This window comes from Tasmannia lanceolata, unplaced genomic scaffold, assembly GCF_043159265.1.
Source record: "Tasmannia lanceolata isolate RefF3 unplaced genomic scaffold, GAP_Taslan_0.1 ptg000013l, whole genome shotgun sequence".
In the NCBI taxonomy this organism is placed as follows: domain Eukaryota; kingdom Viridiplantae; phylum Streptophyta; class Magnoliopsida; order Canellales; family Winteraceae; genus Tasmannia; species Tasmannia lanceolata.
The window spans coordinates 34577594-34600739 of record NW_027518690.1 but is presented as its reverse complement, the minus strand read 5'-3'; the positions used below and the strand labels follow the sequence as shown (position 1 = coordinate 34600739).

Below are 23146 nucleotides of genomic sequence, written 5' to 3'. Positions count from 1 at the left end.
TTGGTCGGAGATCTACGGTCTAGATTTAATTAAGGTTATTAACTTTCTAGGCCTGTGTGGGCCGGGTCTTTACATTCTACCCCCTTAAAAGAATTTCGTCCCCGAAATTCGACTCCCTAAATTCCCTTAACAGTGCCCAATATTTTCGTTGGCACATAGAACGGTATGACACTCTGGATTTATGTGAGATGACTAATATTGCCCTTGGAGCTCACAACTAGCTTTCTTGGCTTCTGCCGACATAACTCGCCCACATGTCGAACCAGGCGTCCCCGGTGCATGTGAGTTTGTTACTTGGTTCTTACAACACAATTGACTCATGTGCCTCCAGTACACACGAATTTATTGCGTCATTTCCTATATGCTCCTTGCTTAGTTTCTCACATCTTTGCTAGATACTAGCCCTAGGGACCTACAGCCTAAGCTTTGATAGCAACTGTAACGACTCAGATTTGGGGCAAATTTTTTAAACATGATTTTTTTTCTTCTTCAAAGTCCCAAAATCCGAATCGCTACCCCAAAAGGGAAACAAGCCGACTAAAAAAAAAACCTAATACATCTCACAAGGTAAAGGCACTTTGCCCGATAAGGCCACATGGCCAAACACTCTTTCCTCGATCTCTTTAAACTCCCTTATTTTGAGTTAACGTCATCATGTCAACCTACAAGAACTGTAGTAACTGGTCAGAACAAGCTGAACAAGATCCCTTAGTGGGCTCACATAATAAAAGTGCACAGTAATGAAATTGCATTATAACAATGATCCTTATATCAATGAACATAATAGGCAACGACTTGAATAGAGATATGAAAATCGAAATAAGAGTATGAGTACGATAGTCAAAAGACATGAGAACAAATAAAGAGGATATCAATGGATCATAGTAGGGATTAATAACGCAAGAATCAAAACCTCGTATTGGAGGAAAAACATAGATAGGCACTGTAAAAAAAAAAGTCACATCGTATACCAAAGTATACGGTTTCAAATCCAAATCATCATATGTATATATCCCAAGTCATCATCATTTGGCCAAAGCGGGTGGAAGCATAGGTCTTTATATATATGCCATTCATATATATAGGTCAATAACTTTACCATACGACGACAATGAATATATGCATAAGATCATACGTCTTTTTTTCAAATCAATTCCTTTCAAAACTCTTTTTTTTTTTTTTTGATTCCAAGGAACAGAAATATGATGCATGAACATAGGGAACAAAACTATAATATCAAAACCATTAAAGGAATCATTATTATAAGAGTCCACTATCACTTGCCTTAGTGTTTGACCGTCGAAGAAGATGGAAGACTCTAAGTATTAATCGAGAAGCAACTTTGAAGACGAAAAATCAATCGATGCAAAACCGTAGCTTTTCTCATTTTTTTCTCCTTTCTTCTCGTCTCTCCCTTTCCTTCAATTACTAGGTGATTAAAAATAACCCTAGATGGGTTTATTTATAAACTTAGCCTAGAGTTTTATTTTAAGAAGGATTCTAATTATTAGATTTTTAATTATAATCTAATACTAACTTAAGAGGGATGGAAATATCAATATTGGGTTTCCTAGCTTATTCTAATATATTATTATTATTTAGGTTATATTAGGTTACTTTTCATTTATCTTTTTTTAAATAAAACAACTTAAAAGTTGCCTAATAAGACAAAACTCGTAACTATGCCTAACCCTAACAGAAAAAGAGTCATAACTTGCTCAAATCATAATCTAATTGCTAAAACTTGGGTCTGTTGGATAGGTATTCGAAATACCCATCTACCGGGACCAAAATCATGTTGAACGGACAAGATTTGATGCCCCAAAAATTGGTTATACTAAAAAAACGAAAATACATTGTTGTGATTTTTGGTCGGAGATCTACGGTCTAGATTTGATTAAGGTTATTAACTTTCTAGGCCCGTGTGAGGCCAGGTCTTTACATAAACTAACTTGAACTCTTGTTTCTAATAAGACTTTGGCAATGTTTAATCCACTGGTCCTAACATTCCAACACAAATTAGGAGGAGGCATTGTCCCCAAGTCCTTACGGGATGCTAGCAATGCCTTCGAGATCAAAAGTATACGTACCACATATCTAATCCAATTGATGTGGCTTTTATGAAAGCTGAGTATCTGAAGGGTGGAAGCTTCTATCTTACGGAAAGGAAAATAGGCGATTCCAAGCAATGGAAGGATTTGATTATGATGAAAGATGAGTGTATTAGTAATAGTAGATGGATCATAGGGAAAGGTAATGTTGTTTTGGACTGATAAATGGTTTGGTAACTAACCAATGATTAATTAGGTTTTCCACTGGGAGCTGTTAAATCTGAAGTTAGTAGTCAAGGAAGCTGGAGTATGGAATCTTTCTCAGGTAGAGTATAATATTTTTCAAGGAATTGTTAATGCCATTAAAGCATCAATGGTGAAGATAGATAACTAATACTGAAGATGTGCTAGTTTGGACTCCTAATAAATCGGGCGACTTCACTACTAAATCAGCCTGGAATATGATGCGAACTAAATTTCCTAAGAGAAGTTGGTCTTCACTCATTTGGAAGGATCTTCCATTGAAAATTGGATGTTTCATTTGGAAAATTTTAATGAATGCAGTCCCTTTTGATAGCTGATTGAAAGTTATATTCATCCCTCTTCCTTCCAAGTGTATGTGTTGTGCCATGCCTAATGAAGAGGAGCTTAATCATATCCCTGACACTGATGTAGCGAGAGCTATATGATATCACTTTTCTATCTTGGGGTACCTCTTTTTGAGAACCAATCCATTATCTCTGGGTTACTTTGGTGGCTTGAGCTATCCAAAACTTTCAATTTTGCTCTGAAAGTCATTCCTTCACTTGTACGCTTGGAGATATGCGGGAGAGAGTTTCCTCTAAGCCAATCCGTTTGTTAATTAAAGAAGTGACTACCTAGGGTAAAACGCTTGCCAATTCATTCTCTACATCTTCGGATTGCTCTTCTTGGGAAGAGATGGCTCTCGGTAAGAATGAGATATTTTCTAAACCATAAAAAAGCCTAGGGTCTGTTTGGATGTGCGGCATAGATTCAGAGAGTAGTGGAATGAGTAGTCAACAAGGAGGAGTGAAGCATTGGATTTGCCTGGAATTACCTCAGAAAATAGTGGTAAGTAGTGTTTGGTTGCGCGGCATAGACTTGGATAGTAGGGGAATAAGTAGGGGGTGTCGTTACCAATACACACACACACATATATAGAGAGAGCACCGTTCCCAAGATTTTTCAAGCAAATTTCCACCTGTTTTGCGGAATTTAGTTTGAAAGTTATAAGGAGTGGACAACAATACCATGTCTACAGACATGCAATAATTACCCAGGAGACATCCCAGGCAGACTCCGGGGAGTTCAATGCAACATTGGCAACCAAACGAGGAATGGCATCGCAAATCCAAACAAAATCCCTATGGCTGCTGGGATTTTGCTTATTTGGGGGGTGATGAGATTGCTAGAAATTACGTTGGCAGGATTATGTTTGCATTCTCTCATTATTATGCTGTGAGAAGCAATATCCAGGCGGAAGCTAGAAGCATTCTTGATAACCTTAGATATTGTAAAGCCTTTGGATTATTGAATGTTTGGGCTAGAAGCATTCTTGATAGCCTTAGATATTGTAAAGCCTTTGAATTCTTGAATGTTTGGGAGAAATCATATAACCAGGTCTTAATTGACACGAACCTCATGGCCATAACAACCCTCAAACTCATCAATACGGGCAGCACCATACATTGCATAGATACTCCAAAAACATGGTAGCACCAATTATTGCTTCGGATTGGGCAGCATCTGTCATCTTTGTCACAGTTCCTACTTGATTTAGTACATAAAGAGTAAGCTCTTTAGTAGCACTCACCTGGGTAATAGATGCATGGAGAATCTCATAGGTAGTACCGAACTTCTTCTTCTTCATGTGCTTATCACTTCACAAGATCTAGGTTTTTCCCACATACATTGCATAAATATGATAGGGCTCATTCTAAGTGCACCTAAATGCTCATATAAAAGAAACATTTTTTTAAAGGGTAATGAATCATAAATTAATGAAGAAAAATATGTACAAAGCGGACCGAGGGAGTCAGCGAGAGATGGAATATAAAAGAAAAAATAACCCTATCTTTTAACAATTCTATTAATATTATTCATACAGTTGTCCTGATAACTCATTTTTATGCGCTGAAGCTATTATAGTTTTCTTGGTTATCTGGTGAGGTCCATGTAACATATGGTTAAATAGACTGTTAATTGTTCTAAGTTTAACAAAACTTGCCCAGGACTTCATGGTTCAGTAAGAATTCGCTACCAGTAGTTTGTAAAATAATAGCTTCCTGGAGCATAATTCTATAGTATTATCCTTAAATTTATGCTAGAGGTAAATTTTACGGAGTGTTAAATCGTCCTGGTACCTAGCTCAGTTGTTTCTTTGAACTACTCTATAGAAAAACCCCGTTTTATGTCTTTAGCTTGTTTTAATCAAATTTCATTCCCAATATGGGTATTTTTTTCCTCGTAATTCAAGTATCCATTTCATTTCCCCCATAATATCTGATCTTGGTGCTTTCTAGGTTTTTACTTGAAACATTTACATAGGAAACCTCGTTTTTATGTCTTGAGCTGGTTTTAATCAAATTTCATTCCTAACATAGGTATTTTTTTCATCATAATTCAACTATGCATTTCATTTTCCCCATAATATCTGATTTTTATGCTTAGTCACTATTGGGTGTTTCACTTTCCAATGATAAGCTATGTAGGGAAAGTTCTATATTTGTTTCCCCTTCACCTTGTTAATTACATGGATGGTGTGTGAAATCCTTCTTATGCATCAATCAATATGCATTGTGTAGTAAATTTTGGGTTTTGTTTTTTTTAATGTACTAACTAGTTTTATGCATGATATGAGTTCTAGTAATTAGGTTTATCAATCTAACTTATTTTTTTTCTTTATGAGCAGTGTGCCACTTGGATGACAATCATTGTTCCAAGTAGTATGACAGCTTACCTTTTCCTGTACTCTCATGGAGAAGTATCTTTGGCTGCATCACAACCAGTGTAATATTTGCCTCTTCTCTCAATAACAACTTATGTACACTGCTCTTTTTTGTTTTTCTAAAGTTGGGCTACATGATTCAATTTTTAAAGCCTTTTTCATCTTTTGAGATTTGCAATAATATTTTGCTCATGATGTACTATGAATTGGTTAAGTGTGTATACTTCTCATCAATTTGGGAAGTTAGAACTACATATTCTGTTATTCATTCTGGGGAAAATATAGATGATGTAGTGCGTAATAACAGACTCTGGTTGCTTGCTGTCAAAAATTCTAATCTAGACAGTTCATACCATCCATACGTAGTGTTCTTGCTCTAAAATTTCAATGGTCTAGTGTTTTTGCTTTAAAATTCTAATTCTCTCTTGCTTGATTAGCAGCATATTATTCCATGGTGCTAAGGTAGAAAACATGGAATAAATATGCCTTAATATTCAGTAAACAGCTTTTCTACTTTGTTTATATTCCAAAAGAGAAACTACTCAAATTGCCACACAAACACAGCAAAAAACCATATTGGTTGCTGCACTGCATAGGATTGAGGAAAGAGGGTAGATCAGTCCATCAAACCCTTGGGTGAACTGTTCAAATAATCCCAGACTATGTTTGGTTGATCGGGGGGTGGCTCGGAGAGTAGTGGAGTAAGAAGTTAAAAGAGAGGAGACAAGCATTTGATTTGTCTAGAATTAGCACTCGAAGAATAGTGGAACATTGGTAAACTGTGTTTGGTTGCGCGGCAGTCCTCTTGGAGAGTAGTGGAAAAAGTAGGGTTGTCATTACCAATATAGGGAGTGAAGGGAGATAGGGAAGATTGAGAAAGAGAGAAAAGACAAGATCTTTTCCACTATTCTTCTACTAAAATTCTACCTTATTGGTAGAATTTGATTTGAAATTGAGAACGGAGGACATGAGTGGCACATGGGCGCCACATGTGCAAAAAAGCAATCATTATGTCTAAAACATTGTTGGGGGTCAATTGGCATTTATACCCATAAAAGCCAACCAAACATGGAATGGGATTCCAAATTCCACCAAAATCCTACCTTTCTTCTAGACTTTTGGCAACCAAACAGGGCCAGACGGTCCGTCTGGATGCACCTAATATAGAAGTAGAAGTAAAGTATAGTAAGGTAGTATTAATGTAAAAGTAAACCTTACTTTCCATACGGTGTTTGGTTGTCATGGAAAACTATATGGAAAATTAGAATATAATGTTTGGCAAGATTCCCACTGCATTTGGCTATCATTTTTCCAAAAAAAAAAAAAAAAAGATTCCCATTTCATTAAAGCTGTGTTAGGTAACATTCCGATATGCCAAATGTCGCTTTTCAAGTGCCCCATGTTGTTAGAAGAACAGAAAAAATATAAAGATGTTTCCTTTGGGGGGATCTAACGATAAGCATGGGCGCGTGGCATTGCATTGGTGAAGTGAGAAATTGTTTGCAAGCCTATCAAAAGCGGAGGTCCGGGTATAAAGATAGTGAAGGAGACAAATATATCCTTATTAGGGAAATGGTTGTGGAGATTTGGTAAGGAGGGGTCACAGTTATGTGTCAAAGTTATAGAAAGTAAATATGGCACACAGCCAGGGAAATGGTCTTCAGCCGATGCTTTTAGATTCCAAGGGGCCACTTTATGGAGAGACATTCTATGCTTTAGCCAATTATTTCATCCAGGTATCAAATACAGGGTTTCTTTGGGGACATAATTAGATTCTGGCAAGATATTTGGTGCTCACCCCACCCTTTAAAAGAATTGTTTCTGGATTTATTTTTCGTGGCCTCATCCCAACATAGCTTTGTGAAGGACAACATGGAAAAATGTAATGGAAAAATAGTTTGGCTGCCGAAATTTAGAAGGAATTTTTCAAATGAGAATTGTCATCAGTGGAAAGTCTAATGATATTGCTTGAAGGGGGGTACATTAAAGAGGAGGGGAAAGACAAAAGGGTTTGGATCTGGGACACTTCTGGAGACTTCTCAGAAGTCCTTTTATCTTCAAATAGTAGCTAACCCGGTCTCTTTCAAGATAGCAAGAGTGTGGTCAATTCCTGGTCCGCCTAGAGTGTGCACTTTTGGTTGGGCGGCACTTCGAGAAAGGATCCAAATAGTGGATTTTTTGCGCAAAAGGGAGATTCTTATAAGAGATCACTGTGCGCTATGCATGGAGGCAAGGGAATCTGCAAACCACATCCTTATACATTGCAAAGTTGCTAGGGTAGTGTGGAATAAATTGTTTAATAGATTTGGAATATGTTGGGTGTTCCCTGTAAATCTTTGGAATCTTCTAATGGGTTGCGTGGCAAATCCATGGAAGGAAAAGGGTAAAATTCTTTGGAATATATTTTTCTTAGCTACCATTTGGGTTCTTTGGAATGATAGAAATGCTAGATTTTTTAAAGGGGTATCAAAAAATCTTGTTACCTCTTTATTAAAGTAATTGCATTGACAATTTCCTGGGCTAAATCTCTCCCTCAATTCAGATTTTTATTGCATATGATTTATGGGAAAGATGGAAGGATATTTGTAATAGTGTTGAGATCAAACATAAAGTAGTAGAAAATTGGGCCTCACCTACTCCTGGATCTTTGAAGCTTAACTTTAATGGCTCGAGCATGGGCAATCCTGGGCCGGCTATTGTTGGGAGCGTCATTTAGCGGACTCCACTGAAGCTGAGGTGCGTGCTACTTACCATGGTCTAAAGATATTGGTTACAGAGGGTTTGAATAATGTGGTGATAGAAGGGGATTCTTCAAATGTGGTGCAAACCCGGAGGGTGGATCACATCAAAATGTCATTAGATGGCTTCAAGGATCCCAAAATCATCCTTAGAGATTTGATAGATGGTTTGATGAGATATCAGATTCGGTGCGATCTCTCTATCTTGAATTTAAGCACGTTTGGCATTCGGCAAACTCAGTGGCAGATAGAGTTGCTAAGGATGGAGTGTCCCTTGATTCTTTTGTCATTTATGATGAGATCTGATGGAGACCAAAAATGACCATCCAACCATGAATCGACAGATGGCAGAAAGACAACAAAGTGATTATACCATCTAATGAAGGGTAATTAAGTAATCATACCCCCTAGAAGAAGGTTCTAGAGCAGATTCTACCTAATCACAAGTCAAGACCTGTCTAAGGGTAGAAGGGTATTCTAATACCCAGACTCCAGCTATAAATAGCCTCCAAAGGCTCAAAGGTAGGGGCCGAAATCGCAAAATTCACTATTCATAGAAGATTTTCTTTATTTGTTGCACTTACTGACTTAAGCATTGGAGGACCTTCCCGGAGTAACCACTCCGGGTCGGTTGTCTGACCGTTTGCTACCTCGTGCAGGTACACCTCTGCTCTTCCGAAGCCATACAAGCAAATCCCCAATTTTTGAGCGCAACAGATTTGGTGCCATCCGTGGGACTCGAACCCACGACTACACGGTTAGTTAAAAAGTTCCAAACCCAAGTCATTAAGCTCGGGTAAAATAAAAGCGGACCACTTCGGTTACATTCTCTACAATCTGAGCACAACCTCAGAATGAGTACTAAAAACCGAACTGGTTAGTTACAAAGTGCCAAACCCAAGTCATTAAGCTTGGGTGGGAATAAAAACCGGCCACTTCGGTTTCGTTCTCCACACTCCGAGGACAACTTCAAAATGAGAACTAAAACCAAATTGGTTAGTTAAAGTTTACAAAAACTAGGCCACCTATCACGAGCAATATAAAAACCGGCCACTTCGGTTACGGCCTCTGCGGTCTAAGTACATCCTCAAAGTAAGAATACAAACCGAATTGAGTGATAAGAATTTATAACACACAAGCCCTTAAGCTCGGTGAAAATTTGTAGACGAACTCATAGACTTAGAAAATTTTCATGACATTCATTCATTATTCAAAAAGAGATACATAAGGGGGGCTTCAAGGCCAAGGATCACAAAAGAAAGATAATAAAGATGAAGGCTCGAGCCGCAGGGGCGTCCTCCTGCCCGGTTGGCTGAGAGGCTAAAGGAATTGTTTCTTCAGCATCCTCCGGGGTCACTTCTATCTGTTGGCGGATGACGTCCTCCAAGGACTCCTGCAAGGAGATGTTAGGATACTTCTCAGACACCATAGTCTTACAGTCAGCAAACCCCGTGGTGTAGGATTCAGCCGCAAGACTGAAAAGCACCTTCTCTTTGGCCTTCACCGCAGTTAGGGGTGTCAATGGATCCACTTCGGGTCGGATCCACCTATGTCACAGTCACGATCCATTCAAATTCCTTATCGGTCGGGTCGGAGTCGGATTGTTCTTCGGATCCTACTTTCCACGTCATGATCACGATCCATTTTAATTCGGGCCGTCCATCGGAGTGTCCTATTATGTCCCACTAAGCTAAGTAAACCATTAATTTTTTTTTAAAAAAGAGTTAGAATGGCAGCCCAGTATTAGTGTGTCTCTATGCATTTTCTACAACTGAATTAAAAATTTATCTATGTTTAATCTGTGTATAATAATGCTTGTAAACAATAAAACTAATCAAAATTACGTACATAAATATAATGTATAACTATTATCAAAGAATATGATGCATAAAAAACAAAACCCCTCTCTTTTCCTTCGTGAAAGTATCAAATGAAATGACTGAAATGAGTGAAATTGCATTCCCATTTGATACCAAAATACCCTTCATAGAACGGTTAGCATTAACAAAATTTGGAGGGTATTTTTGCAAACCATTTCGGATCGTGACTATCCAATGGGCATCTGTGGCGTGCCCATACCCAATCCGAAATTTTTCGGATCCTAGATTTCATGATCCGAAATATGCCCATGGATCCTATTCATTAACGTTCGGATTCGGACGATCCATCGGACCGTCTGGATCCATTGACACCCCTAACCGCAGTCGACCTGGCTGCTATGAGGCCCTCAGGCAGTTGGCTTCAATATGGAGTCAGATGACATGGTGGTGGACTTCTTATCTCCATCTCATCCAAATTGCTCGAAAAATTAGGCTGTAATCTCAAATCTATCTGATTAAGATATTATCTACCTTATTTCAAAGGTGGTTAGCAATTTGGTGAACAAGCTAAACATAGTTATTCCATCAAATAGACCAAGCAATGGGGCCACTTTTAAGGTGGTTGGGAAATTTCCCAACTTCCAAAGGGAAGTCATAGGGACGTGGCTAACTTAGCATCCTTTATCAACAATGAGTCTAGGTCTAATGCTGAATCTATCCTCTCAAAAGAAATATTTAGAGCAGTGTTTAAAAATGCGGATTTGACGCGGAACGCGGCCAAGAAAAATCCTTGTAGACTCGGCACGGACGCGGCAAAGAATGCTGTTGACACGGTTTACATGGTCATAACTCAGGAGAGTCAAAGGAGTTTATTGACTCTGTAGGGCAAAACGCAGAATGCGGATGTGGTGCAACGCGGAATGCGGCCGAGGTAAAAAGGAGTCGACTCGGGTGAGTTCCTTGCCGAGTCAAGGAGTTTTTAAACACTGATCTAGAGTGCATGCAGTAAATAAAGAAGCTATTATCATCGTATGTAAGAGTTTGAGGAATCCCAATTAGACAATCTGTTGTTAACGACATAATTCATTTTATTACTCCTTATTTTGTCATGCTAATGGAAACAAAATTAGAATATGCCAGGATCTATTATTTCCTTATGGGAGAACGCTAGAGCAGCTATTAGTCAATCACCATTTCAAAAAAAAAGGAAAGAAAAAGCAGCTATTAATCAATCCCATGGCTTAACCAGTGGTATTTGTTAATGTGGAACCCTTCAACGCTCGTCTATAACCATTTTTATAGGGGCAAGCACTCGATATCGGCTTTGTATCATTAGTGTATGTGCGCTAGAATAATTCTGAAAGGGATGATCTCTGGAATGAGCTGTTAAATCCTAGATCGGGGATCTTGGGTCCTTGGTACATTTCAGGCGACTTCAATGTTGTAAGATTGCCCGAGGAGGAGTCGTTTGCATCCAACCTCACTCTGACAAGCTTAAGGTTCTCAGATTCGATTGCTAAGCACAATCTTTTGGATCTCCCCATAGATAGGCAAATTTATGTAGTCTAGTGGCGAAAGCGACCTATGATACCCATATACGGATACATATAATAGATACCGACATTGACGTGAACACTGAAATGAAGATATGATTTAACATTTTCCTAATTCTATGACACAAATACATATCCAGGTGCTCCATACCACGAAACACGACACACGACATGTATAACTAAAATGTTTGTAGCACTTTAATAGATTTAACTTTGAGGATGGAACTTAGGGGTGCAACTTGGCTCAGGTCGGGTTGAGCTTTTGCTAAAAAATGAATTGGAATCAACTCAAACCCGACCTGATTTTATGGTAAGAACTCAACCCAATTTCCCAAATATCGATAGAGCTAATAAGAAATTTAAAATAACATCTATTAGAATCACATGCTTTTTTTTGAAATGGATATACGGCTTAGCCACTTTTTTTTTTTTTTTTGAATGGCTATTAGAATCACACGTTCAAATTTATAATTGCAATTGTGTCACTAACAAGCAAAAATCATAGTTAATTTGAAGAGAGTGACATGTTTAATATATTATAGTTATTCTGACCAACAGAAATAGCCATGAAGTATCTGATTACGAGTACAAGTATTGTAGCATGACAGACATGGTACGTTGGGCCTACACAAGTATCCAAGTATAATAGAGCTATGCTTGAGGCCCCATTTGATAAAGATAAGGTTCGTGAGGGGCTCTTCAACATGGATAAGGACAAAGCCCTTGGTCTTGATGGTTCTACGATTTTCTTTTTCGACGAATTTTGGGATATGCTAGAAAGATATCATGGCAATGATGGAGGTTTTAAATTTTTCCATCGTACAATGAAGGCTTTTAATGCATCATCCATCTTTCGGATTCCAAAAGTCCGGAATGTGAGGAATATTTTAGAGTCCAGATCCATCAGTCTGATTAGCGGGACGCACAAACAAATTGCAAAATCTTGGTCATCAAAATTAAAAGGGTAATGCTAGTCCTAGTGATCGAGAATGGGTCTTGGGACAGGCCAATAAAATTTAGGTGGCATCCTGGTGGCTAATGAGGCACTTGATTCCATTTTGTTTTAAGAGGGCAAGGCATGGTTCTGAAACTTGAACTTTTTAAACGCCTATGATAGGTTGGAATTGCCTCTATTAATGTGGATTCTTGAAAAAAAGGGATTTTGAGTTAAATGGAGAAAATAGAGTCGCTGGTTAATCTCCATGCGTTTCTCCATAATCTTCAATGGTGGCCAAGTGGGTCATTTTGGTGCCTCTAAGGGTCCTTATGCAGGGAGATCCTTTATCTCCATTCTTATTTACCATAAAAAATGGTTATATTTTATTCTAAGCAACAGATGGAGATATCCTAAAAGGTCTTTACTCCTGCCCAGGAGGTCTTACACTTTCTCATTTTCAATCCCTGGATGGCACTGTAATTCTGTCAAAGGCCATGATGACCCAAGCTTAGAGTACCAATGCTTTGATTGTAATTATTGAAGAGACTATTGATGAAAAAATCAACAAACATGAGTCTTCTGTATGTGGCATCAATATTGAGGAGGTGATAATTTTTGACATTGCATCCCTATTGAATTGCAAGGTTGCATATCTTCCATCAAAATACATGGGTCTTCTCCCTAAGGGATGTAATTGGTGTCAATAATGCTTCTTTTGGCTTCACTATTTTTTTTGAAAAGTGACATATTTCATTGATATTAGAATAACACTGGGGACCTGTATTACAAAATATTATATGGAGGATGGACCGGGTATAACCAGGACCAAGTAGAGGAAAACATTAAAGCAAGACAAGATACAAAAGCATATCTCTTTCTTCCCTCCCTAAATCCACAGAGGTCGTCTAGTTGCCACAGAATCCCAGGGCCGCTTCACTATTGAAACCATTAAAAAAAAAAGGCTTCACTATCAAATCTTTTGACCGATTTCTAATCCATGTTTAGGATCTCGACTTTGTATTCTCAGCGTAAAGTCACACTATAAGATAGTAACTACTTAACACCATTAAAAATCCCCAAAAATTTGGAAGTCCAAGGCTTCCCCAAAGGCCATTGTTTTCCTTTTGGCGTGCAATGGAGGACAAGATTTTCTCGAGAACCGATTTTTCTTTAGCCTTTCAAAGAAACCTTACCTAATTCGGATATGATTTCCATTATATTACTTTGATCCTGGCGGTGCAAGGAAGTGGGAAATAAGAGATTGACTTGACTGTGGAGAATTTTTTGCCCATCTACCCTTTGGATTGGCGGGAAAGATAAAAGCACATATTTAATGGAAAACAGAATAACATGGGATGCATTATTAATCGGTTAATTCTTGAAGTATCTGAGAGGGCATCAAAATGCTATGAATTTGCTAATATTCATTTTCAGGTTATCATAAATAATTGGATGCCCATCGGTTCGAATTATTCCCCCTTGGTTCACCCTCTTGATATGTGGCTTGTTCCTCCTCTAGACTCTGATGAGGGTTACAGGTCGCAGCTGGGATGTGGTGGTATATCATACTTCTAGGTTGGGTGCAACACGATAGTTTTAGCATTTGCAGGTTCTGGCCTCAATTGTGATGGAGCCATGCCCCTTCTTTATTACTGCCTGGAACGAGATAAAGCTAATTCATCGATTAAACCCCTCCAAAGTATTGATTGAAGGAGACTTTCTCAACACAATCAGATGGCTCAAGTACTAGTTGTGTCCACGGTTTAAAACTTCGGTTTTGGTGTCGGTTCGGCAGTGGCGGAAACCAAAATTTCAGCTGAAATTTAGGAACAACCAAAAGAATAAAAATAAAAAGGAAATCAGCCGAAATTTTGGCCGAAAAATCTGGGCCGACACCGAAGTCATGTACTTTCGGTGTTGGCCCTGGCGGAAATCTGAAATTTCAGATTTCGGCTGAAATTTTAAACCATGATTTCCCCCCCTCGAGGGTTTTGGTGCTTATTCAAAGAAATTTAAGGATTGGATCACTACCTTAGCATGCTCTTTTTTCTCATATTCATCTCATAGGAAATGATCGTGGCTGCTCTAGCTAGTTTTGGCACGTCATGTTGCAATATTGCCTAGTTAGCTGTCTTTGCTCCCTAGAGCTATATGTAGCAATCTCAACAATGTTTAATTAAGATGCAATTGTCTTATCAACTTTGTTCTTATCGATCTCATCAATGCTTTCAATTTATCCTTGATGAATGAGAACGTAAGTGCACGCTGTGTGTTCAGAGACGTGCCTCAAGGCAAGGCATATAAAAAATGCTACCCCAAAGTCATATTCCTTAAAAACTCAAAAGCGGTAAAGGGCGTACAGGCAGAGCAGTGAGTAAAAAATTTACATTTTTAAACTTAAACCTAGTCTAAATACATAAGATTGGGGGCTATATAGTGCCTATTTTCTGGATCACAACTCTCTTATATAAACCACTTGAAGATTTGAGGTTTTTGAAGATAGTTTTCGGAGAATCATATTTTCATGCTGGACCAATGAGGAGGGAATGCCCGGAGGGTAAGAACAGCTAGATATTGCATTTTAGGGGTGAACAAGATGGAATCCAATTCAGAAATTTTAACAAAAACTAATTTGGAATTCAGATTTAGAAAAAGTGTCTATTTTAGTAATTTTCCCAACGGATCAGCAAAGATCCGTCTGTTGGATCTCTTCAAAGTATGGATTTGTGGTAGAGAACCTTTATTTATTTTATTTTTTTGAAAGATGACAAAGTCCTTTATTAATAGCCAACGATCATACAATTGAATCAGGGACAAGATGTCCCCAAAAACAATAGTAAACGATCAATACAATAACCCCCGCATCCACTCACATAGATGCCCCACAAAAACCAAAGCTATTAAGCCCTTAATGTGGTATCGTTTGTCTTCACCCTTGTGGATTCCATCATACCCCCCTCTCTTGCTAAACCATCCGCCATATGGTTGGCCGATCTTCTGCGGTGGTAGAGAACCTTTATTGAAAGACTCAAAATTTGGAATCGATCGGATCATGGGAAGATCAAGTCTGGGGTGCTTCTTAAATTCTACTGGAACCATTATGTGAACCAACCAATTACTCCAAAAGCTTAAGCTGTTGGAGAAGGCCTTATTTAAATTTTTTTATACTTTAACACTCCCCCTCATGTGTGGCCCCTCTTTCTAGGGTTTGCCTACACCTGGCACATTTGGCCCCTCTTTTGGGTTTGGCCATTGCATGTCCATTTTTTACTATCAAGGACGTTTTAACTCAGGACCTTTGGCTCTGATACCATATGAAACAACCAGTTACTCCAAAAGCTTAAGCTGGTGGAGAAGGCATTATTTAATCTTGTATAAATCAAACCGTAGATTGAGATCCGGCCATCAGATCGGGCAGAGACTTTAATGTAAAATATCGACTATAGGTCCCAAGAGAAGTAGTGAACCCTAAACTTATGTCCCAATCCACCTATTAGATCTTGAGGTAACTCTGTTCAAATAGGACTTGATGTCTCATAGAATCAGTGTTGTCATAAATTGGAATCAAAGAGAAAGCACAAACTGTAGATACAGTAGATATTGAGATGTAGAGCGAGAGATGGAAGTCAAGGATGATACTTACTGGAGAAGAAGATAGTAATGTTGGAGTTACACCAACCCAAACCTAGGGCCTCACACCTAGGGTTCCCAGGGCATCACACCGTTGAATGATCAGGGCATCACTCCAGACCTAACGATATTAGATCCGTGGGTGCTTGTATGCATACATACATTTCTCTATTCAGTTGATAAAATCTCCATAAAGGGGCCAAAGTTTGGGGGTTGGCGTGGGGGAGGAAGGGGAGTGGTGGGGGGTAGCCTAAACTTGGACTCTTATTCATTTCAGACCTGGACTCCTAATTGAGTAAATATGTAAAATAAATTTCCCAACCAAACTCCATAACTATAAGACTCTAATAAGAAAAAGAATACTTAAAACATCCATAATATTTGACGAGCCTCACTTTTACGAGGTATTCGCGTAAGTTATTTTTATAGCAAAAAGACTATAAGAACCCCCTTATAACTGAAAAAGACTTAAGTAACACTTTAAGAGATTGTTTCACCTCCTGAAGAAGTGTGTTACCTTGGAATCGGCCTTTCACCTTTTTGTGAAGGGCTGAGATATAAAAGGTGAAAGCCTGATTTTTTGGCGACACACTTTGTCGCGACGGAGGTGAAACAACCTCACACTTTAAAACTAAATAAAAGACTCTTTAACACGAATGTTGGGCCCCATCTTCCTAGTTAAGTGGAGGATGGTCTCCATCACATTCTCTATGTTACTCCCTACCCGTTCAAGGGAATCAAAATCCTTCACTTTTGGGGAATTTTTCTTATCAAAAGCAACCTTCTGCAACTGTTGTTTATGGTGAATCAACATCCATTGGAATGGTGAGTAGAAAGTCCTATTTTCTACGCTTTTTTTCCTCCTATCATTATCCTTTTGAGATTTTTCTGTTTCATTTGTGTTGTTTGGAGTTTTGGGGTTTTGAATTTGTGATATAGTGGAAAGAAAGAGTTCTTGGATTTATATTGGTACTTTTGTATTTATTTTAATTTTTTACAATTTTATTTTAAATATAGAAAATTTCTAAGCCTTGCACGCCTTACGCCTTGAGGCTTATGTGCCTAAAACCTTGAGGATTATGCCTCACCTCATGAGAGAGTTGAGCACCTTGCTCCATGTATCTTGGTTCTGAAAACACTGACTGCAAGTAAACTTTAGCAAGTACCACCATCAATTTGTATCTTGATAGGTGCCAAAGAGGTAATTTTAGTTTACCAGAACTTTTGTCTTTTAAAATGTATCACTTTGTCTTCATAGAAAACTTTTTTAATTTTTGACACATCTTTGAAATTTTTTTGATCTACTCAATTCTGTATGATAAAAGTTTAGTTTTTATCGTTTTATTCCTTGAAGAGAGAAAAGTGTAAAATTTATAAGTCTTTTTTCATGAAAAGCAGTCATGAGATAACAAATCAACTGTTTCACTAAGATTTCAAATAGCTGTCCCGAATTCAAGTTGATTATGTTTAGCTTCTTCCTCGGAGAAAGCCGGTCAAAGAATTCCCGATCATGGTCCTTTTGGATCGGATCATCCGTATAGGATATAAAAAGAAACTCCAGATATTTTATATCTTTCTCTCTAAATGAGGTCTGAATTTCATCGACGGTTTCATTAAGATATCTTACAACTAGAATCCCTCTTTTTTACGATCCGGTTCCTCCACCACCGCAAACCCCAGTTAGATTTCTGAATTGTGCATATATGCTCTATTGGAAATCTCTTCATATTTATATTTTTTTTATTTGAATATTTCTCTTCAATATTCTCCCGAACGATATGCATTTAAGAGATTTATGAGAAAATGACTTGTATGACGATTTCTGTTTCAAGTTTATTTAAGATAGCTAATCTGGATGTTATCAATTATAGGCAGTCCAAGTTTAGCTGCTTTATGCCTTTAGATGCAAATCTGCCTTGTTTCAATGAGATTTTTTCTCACACGTGAGAGTACGTGATTTAATAAATTATGATGGTGCTCTATTTCTTGGTTTGTTTTTACTGTTAGTCTAACTTTTCACTTTAACCATTGCAGGTAATCTTATATGCTATTGTTATGATGGCTCTCATATTTCCGTTTGATATTTTTTATTTACCATCCCGCTACTACCTATTGCGAACACTGTGGCGGATAATGCTCCCATTACAGGCAAGTCCCATTTGATATATTTTCATATATCATCCCTCCTCTATATGTTATCCACCTCTATTTGTTGAAACATTTTTTTGGGCAGTACTCCCCTTTGAGTTAACTCCTGAAGTTTCATGAAATTTTGGTGGATCCCATCAGTGTATCTCATGGACTTGGACAAGTGGAACTGTGTATTTCTGTGAGGAACTCACTTATATTGCGTGATGGCCAACAAGCCCATGATTTCTTTAATTTAATATTTTTGCCTCTAGGTCAAAAGGAACAGTGATGCGTTTAAATTTCCACAGGAGGTTCGTATGTACTAATATGTTCGGTGACTTTTAGGCGTATTTTGTTTAATAAATTTCTATGTTGATAAATAATGTCATTTATAGTGTCCTGGTGAGCCTGTCGGGCCTATCCTATGTCTATCGATTTATTATGTATTGCTTGAAGTTTGAACAATTAAAAAAGGACAGAACTCAACAATACAAGAAATACACTAACAAAACTACAAGATGGTCAGTAAAAAAAACTGAAGAACTAAACAACATAAGAAATACACTAACAAAAGCAAGGTCATTTGTGAAATCAATAATAATATGCATTTGTGAAATTTTGTAATTTCTTAATTGATTAATTATATGAAGAAGAAGAAAACATCTGTATTTAAAGTTTCCTTTTTATTTTCCCCATATTCTTTATTTTTCTTTAATGACCCAATTCACTAAAAACTTATCCATTTGTCTGACTTCATTTTACTGCATTGGTATATAAGTAATGTGGATGTGCATATTTAGTTTTATCCAATTGACAAGTGGAGTGAATTCGACTTCATTTTAGTGCATTAGTGTATAAGTAATGTTGATGTGCATATTTAGTTTTATTTAGTTGACAAATGAACTAAAAAAAAGACGGCCCAATGCTGACAATTGAACTAATGTTAGTTAATTTCTCCATTTAAGGAAGTAATCATTTAATCATTTAAGTTGATTAATCATGTAATTGTTCATTACATACTTGAGTTTGTATTATCTTTGATATTTGATATTTTTATTAATGGCCGTTGAGGGTGCCAAAATTCCTACATGGGCATCGAGTGAACCTTTTTGGCGAGGCTGGCTATTTGGGTTGGTAGAGCTTCGATCTGTACCGTCCTACGCTCACAAAGAACAACGTTACAAGGGGCCTGGAGTGTGGACTCCGGGGCACTCACCATCGCTCAAGTTAGAAATCGGTATCACGGGTATCTAAGCAAGACTAATTCATTGAAATTGAGCATGCTTATGGGGGGAAGAAGAAGATTATCTACCTTTGAGCAAGGGGGTGCCTTTTATAGACTTGGAATCTTTGAGAAGTGTTTCCGGTTCGAATCATTCAAAATATCTTCCTTGGGATAGCAATCAACAAAAATAGATGGAAAAAAATTTCGTCCAATAGAGTCTTTTACACAATAGTTCGGTGTGTATATGACGTGTGCGGCCGGAGGGGTAGTAATTGCGTTATACAGTGTACCATTCTCCTTAAAATGAGGTGATTGGTTCTCAGGGAGGTGAGGCACACTTCCTGGAGCCGCACATGTGGGAGGAAGGTTCCTTTCCTTTTATGACGGCACATGCTAGGGAAGTGGCGTAGAGATCTGCGAAGTATGGTTTGGCACGCCTTTGGAACGTGTCCTCATCTAAAGGGGCGTGCGAATTTTACCCCCAACATATTGTTCCCCACTTCCTTGAGTCGTTGTCGGGTCGAGGAAGAAATCTAAAGGGGCGTGCGAATTTTACCCCCAACATATTGTTCCCCACTTCCTTGAGTCGTTGTCGGGTCGAGGAAGTAGTTTCTAGAGCCAATCTTTCTTAGATCGTCGTCGTCATTTGGCGTTGTCCGGGCTTTAAGAATTCCAGTGGAGATTCTTTGTGGGAGACTTGGATATGTGGTTTGGATACTTGCTTTTGAGCTTCTTTCCTTCGTTTACTTAGTGAATTCTGGAATATCCTATTTCCTTGACTTTCTTAAGCGCAAGAAGGGTTGTTGTCTCTTGGAGAATGCGGAGACAGAATCAAACTTTCAGGCTTCATCCTTAGGAGGGTGAAGCCGAGCTTTGTCCTTTGGCCCTTTTATCCTTGGAGCGTCCGTGGAGATCTTCAGAAGATAGGAAAAGCTTCGCGATCCCCGACCTTTTGAGACTGAGCTTCGTCCTGTGGCAGTTTTGTCCTTTGAGCTCCCGTGGACATCTTTGCGAGATAGGAAAAGCTTCGTGATGCCTGACCGTGGAAGGTCGGATCCGAGCTTCGTCCTGTGGCGCTTTTATCCTTAGAGCTTTCGTGGAGATCTTTGGGAGATACAAAGAACTTCACAATGCCTGACCTTGAGAGGTCGGATCTGACCTTCGTCCTGTGGTGCTTTTGTCCTTGGAGCTTCCATGGAGGCCTTCGGGAGATAGGAAGAGCTTCGCGATGCTTGACCTTTGGAGGTCAAATCCGAGCTCTGTCTTGTGGCACTTTTATCCTTCGAGCTTCCGAGGTGATCTTTGGGAGATACGAAGAGGTTCGCGCTGCTTGACCTTAGGTCGGATCCGAGCTTCGTTCTATGGTGCTTTTATCCTTGGTGATTTCGTGGAGATCTTCAGAAGATAGGAAGAGCATCACGATGCCTGACCTTGAGAGGTTGGATCCGAACTTCATCCTGTGGTGTTTTAATCCTTGGTGCTTTCGTGGAGATCTTCGGGAGATAGGAAGAGCTTCGCGATGCCTGACCTTGGGAGGTCGAATCTGAGATTCGTCCTGTGGCGCTTTTGTCCGTGGAGGTCCTCGGGGGATAGGAAGAGCTTCGCGATGCCTGACCTTAGGAGGTCGGATCTGAGCTTCGTCCTGTGGCACTTTTATCCTTGGAGCTTCCGTGGAGATCCTTGGGATATAGGAAGAGCTTCATGATGGCTGACCTTGGGAGGTCGGATCTGAGCTTCGTCCTGTGGCGCTTTTATCCGTGGAGATCTTCCGGAGATAGCAAGAGCTTCACGATGCCTGACCTTGGGAGGTTAGATCAGAGCTTCGTCTTGTGGTGCTTTTATCCTTGGAGCTTCGATGGAGATCTTCGGGAGATAGGAAGAGCTTCGTGATGGTTGACCTTGAAAGGTCGGATCCGAGCTCCATCTTGTGGCGCTTTTATCCTTGGAGCTTCCATGGTGTTCTTTGGGAGATAGGAAGAACTTTGCGATGCCTGACCTTGGGAGGTAGGATCTGAGCTTCGTCATGTGGTGCCTAAGAGCAGCCAGGGTGGAGCTTCAGCGGAGACCTTTCAGAGATTCTTTGGAGATGCACACAATTTGGAGACAATTCCTGCATCAAACAAATCAAAGCAAGGACAAAATAGAATGAACTAAAATGAACTTCTTACTTTGTAAAATTGGACCTCGTATTTTCTTTCCTAGCTTGTTCGGACATGTCGATGTATGATCGGAGGATTTCTCGGATGAACAATATTTCGTTTCTTAAAAGGTTTGGGCCGGGCTCATCTTAACAGGTGGAGATATCATTTCCCACCTTTTAAAAGGGACACACGGTCATGAATAGCTTTGTATGGGTGAAGTCCTCAGGAGGGGCTCGGTCGGATCATGTCGGCAAAACCCGACTTTGGAAGAGACCCTTGGCGAAGGTCGGCCTCGGAGAAGACTTTTGGCGAATGTTGACCTGATCTTGTCTATGAAGCTCGGTCTAGAGCTTTATAGCACTAGAGGGGACCCTCCATGTTGAACAAAAGCCGTCATATGTGTGGTGCCCGCACTAGGTTTCAAGAAATTTTGACTTTGTGTTTGCGCCTTTGTCGAAAGTGGCCATTGGATTAACTTTTTCTACATCCGTAGATAAACCAATAGTCTTTGGAATTTTAGTACTAGGCGGGTAATGAATACTTTTCTGTAATTGAGTTTCTCAGCACCATTAGATCATTATCTTACCACTAGGTAGACAACCCTTGAGATCAACAGTCAAGTTCGAGTTCCATATGTACGGCTGTTGGATTAATCCAAAGTGCAACGGGTTTCCGTAAAGCCATGACAGTGCATGATTTTTTCAGCCACCGGCGGAAGAGATCCTCGGGGGTGATCCGTCTGGGCAGTACTGTCGGAAGAGGAGTTTGTAGTTGTGGCTACAAGATTGAGAGCTTGAAAGCAGTTTATCTTGATCTCATAGATGGAGGCTACTCTGTTTTTGATACTCCGCAAGCGTTGGAGATTCATAGAGAATGCTATAGAAAAAATCTCATTTAATCAGTAGTGGGTAGAGTCTTAGTATTTCTCCATGTTCCTCGCCAAGAAGCATCCATGAGTCTACCTACGGATCGGGTAGTGAAGGGGAAAGGCCAGCTTTCGAACGAAGATTCTTGCCTACTGGGAAGAGAGATGGGAGATGGGTTGATGGTGGTAAACCAAACATTAGATTATTCACAAAGTTTTTTGAAGGTGCTTAGGAGTGCACAAAGTGTGGATATTCAAACTTCGCGACACGAAGTTGTTGTAGAAAGTATTTGGTGAATAGAGAGGAAGATATAGCCCCCCCAAAAGCTCCTGCTGTTGTCTCTTATGATAGGTAGGAGGAGTCTGTTCTAGAAAATGCATGTTAGGATAGAATCCTGAAAATTGAAATCTCTGCAAAAGAGATTGAGGGGCGTAAGAAACTCCTTAAATCGTGTTTAGTGGGTAGCTTGAAAGTTAGAGCCTGGAAGATGGAGTCTGGGAGTGGGCCAAAAAATTATGGGAAATGCCTCAACTCCAGAAACCTTTAGTGATTAATTCCATGGAAATTTTATTTAAATTTGAATCGGAGAAGCAAGCTAGTGGGGTTTTGTATCGTGGATGAGAGGTTATGGGAAATTATCGTGCTTCCTTGCAACCATGGAATCCGGTTCTTCAACATGGGGGAAACTGCTGTCTGGATAAGATTTTACGATATTCCGCTTCACGTGTGGACATTCTCGACGGTGGAAGCGTTAGGTAGATGTTTGGGCTGGTTCTACAAGTTAAATTAGTTGGGCATCACGATCATTGTGTGGCCTTTGCCTCGGCAAAGGTCCTTACTCCAAATTTGAAGGGCTTTACTCCAGTTATTAGAATGAAGATTGACAATAAATGCTTCTTTATTGGTGCTGCTGTTATGTCCGAGGATGGATTTAATGGCATTACAGAGAAGACGTTTGCTGGCAATGAGGTAAAATCCATTGATGATTATATGTATATTAAGGGGGATCGGGGCATAGCTGTTGTTAAATGGATCTTGCCCATCTGGGCGACGACTCCATTATAGAAGTGGAGGATCATTTAGTCCG

At 39.2% G+C, this 23146-nt stretch overlaps 1 protein-coding gene across 7 annotated transcripts in view; it reads left to right on the top strand.

Annotated features, from left to right (window-relative positions):
• LOC143890038 (uncharacterized) overlaps positions 1-23146 on the top strand; it is a 90430-nt gene that overhangs the window by 19556 nt on the left and 47728 nt on the right. For all 7 annotated transcript variants that reach the window (XM_077394559.1, XM_077394556.1, XM_077394560.1 and 4 more), the window contains 2 exons: positions 4984-5079; positions 17732-17845. In XM_077394559.1, coding sequence (XP_077250674.1) covers positions 4984-5079; positions 17732-17845 — 210 coding nt within the window. The remainder of the gene's footprint in view (positions 1-4983; positions 5080-17731; positions 17846-23146) is intronic.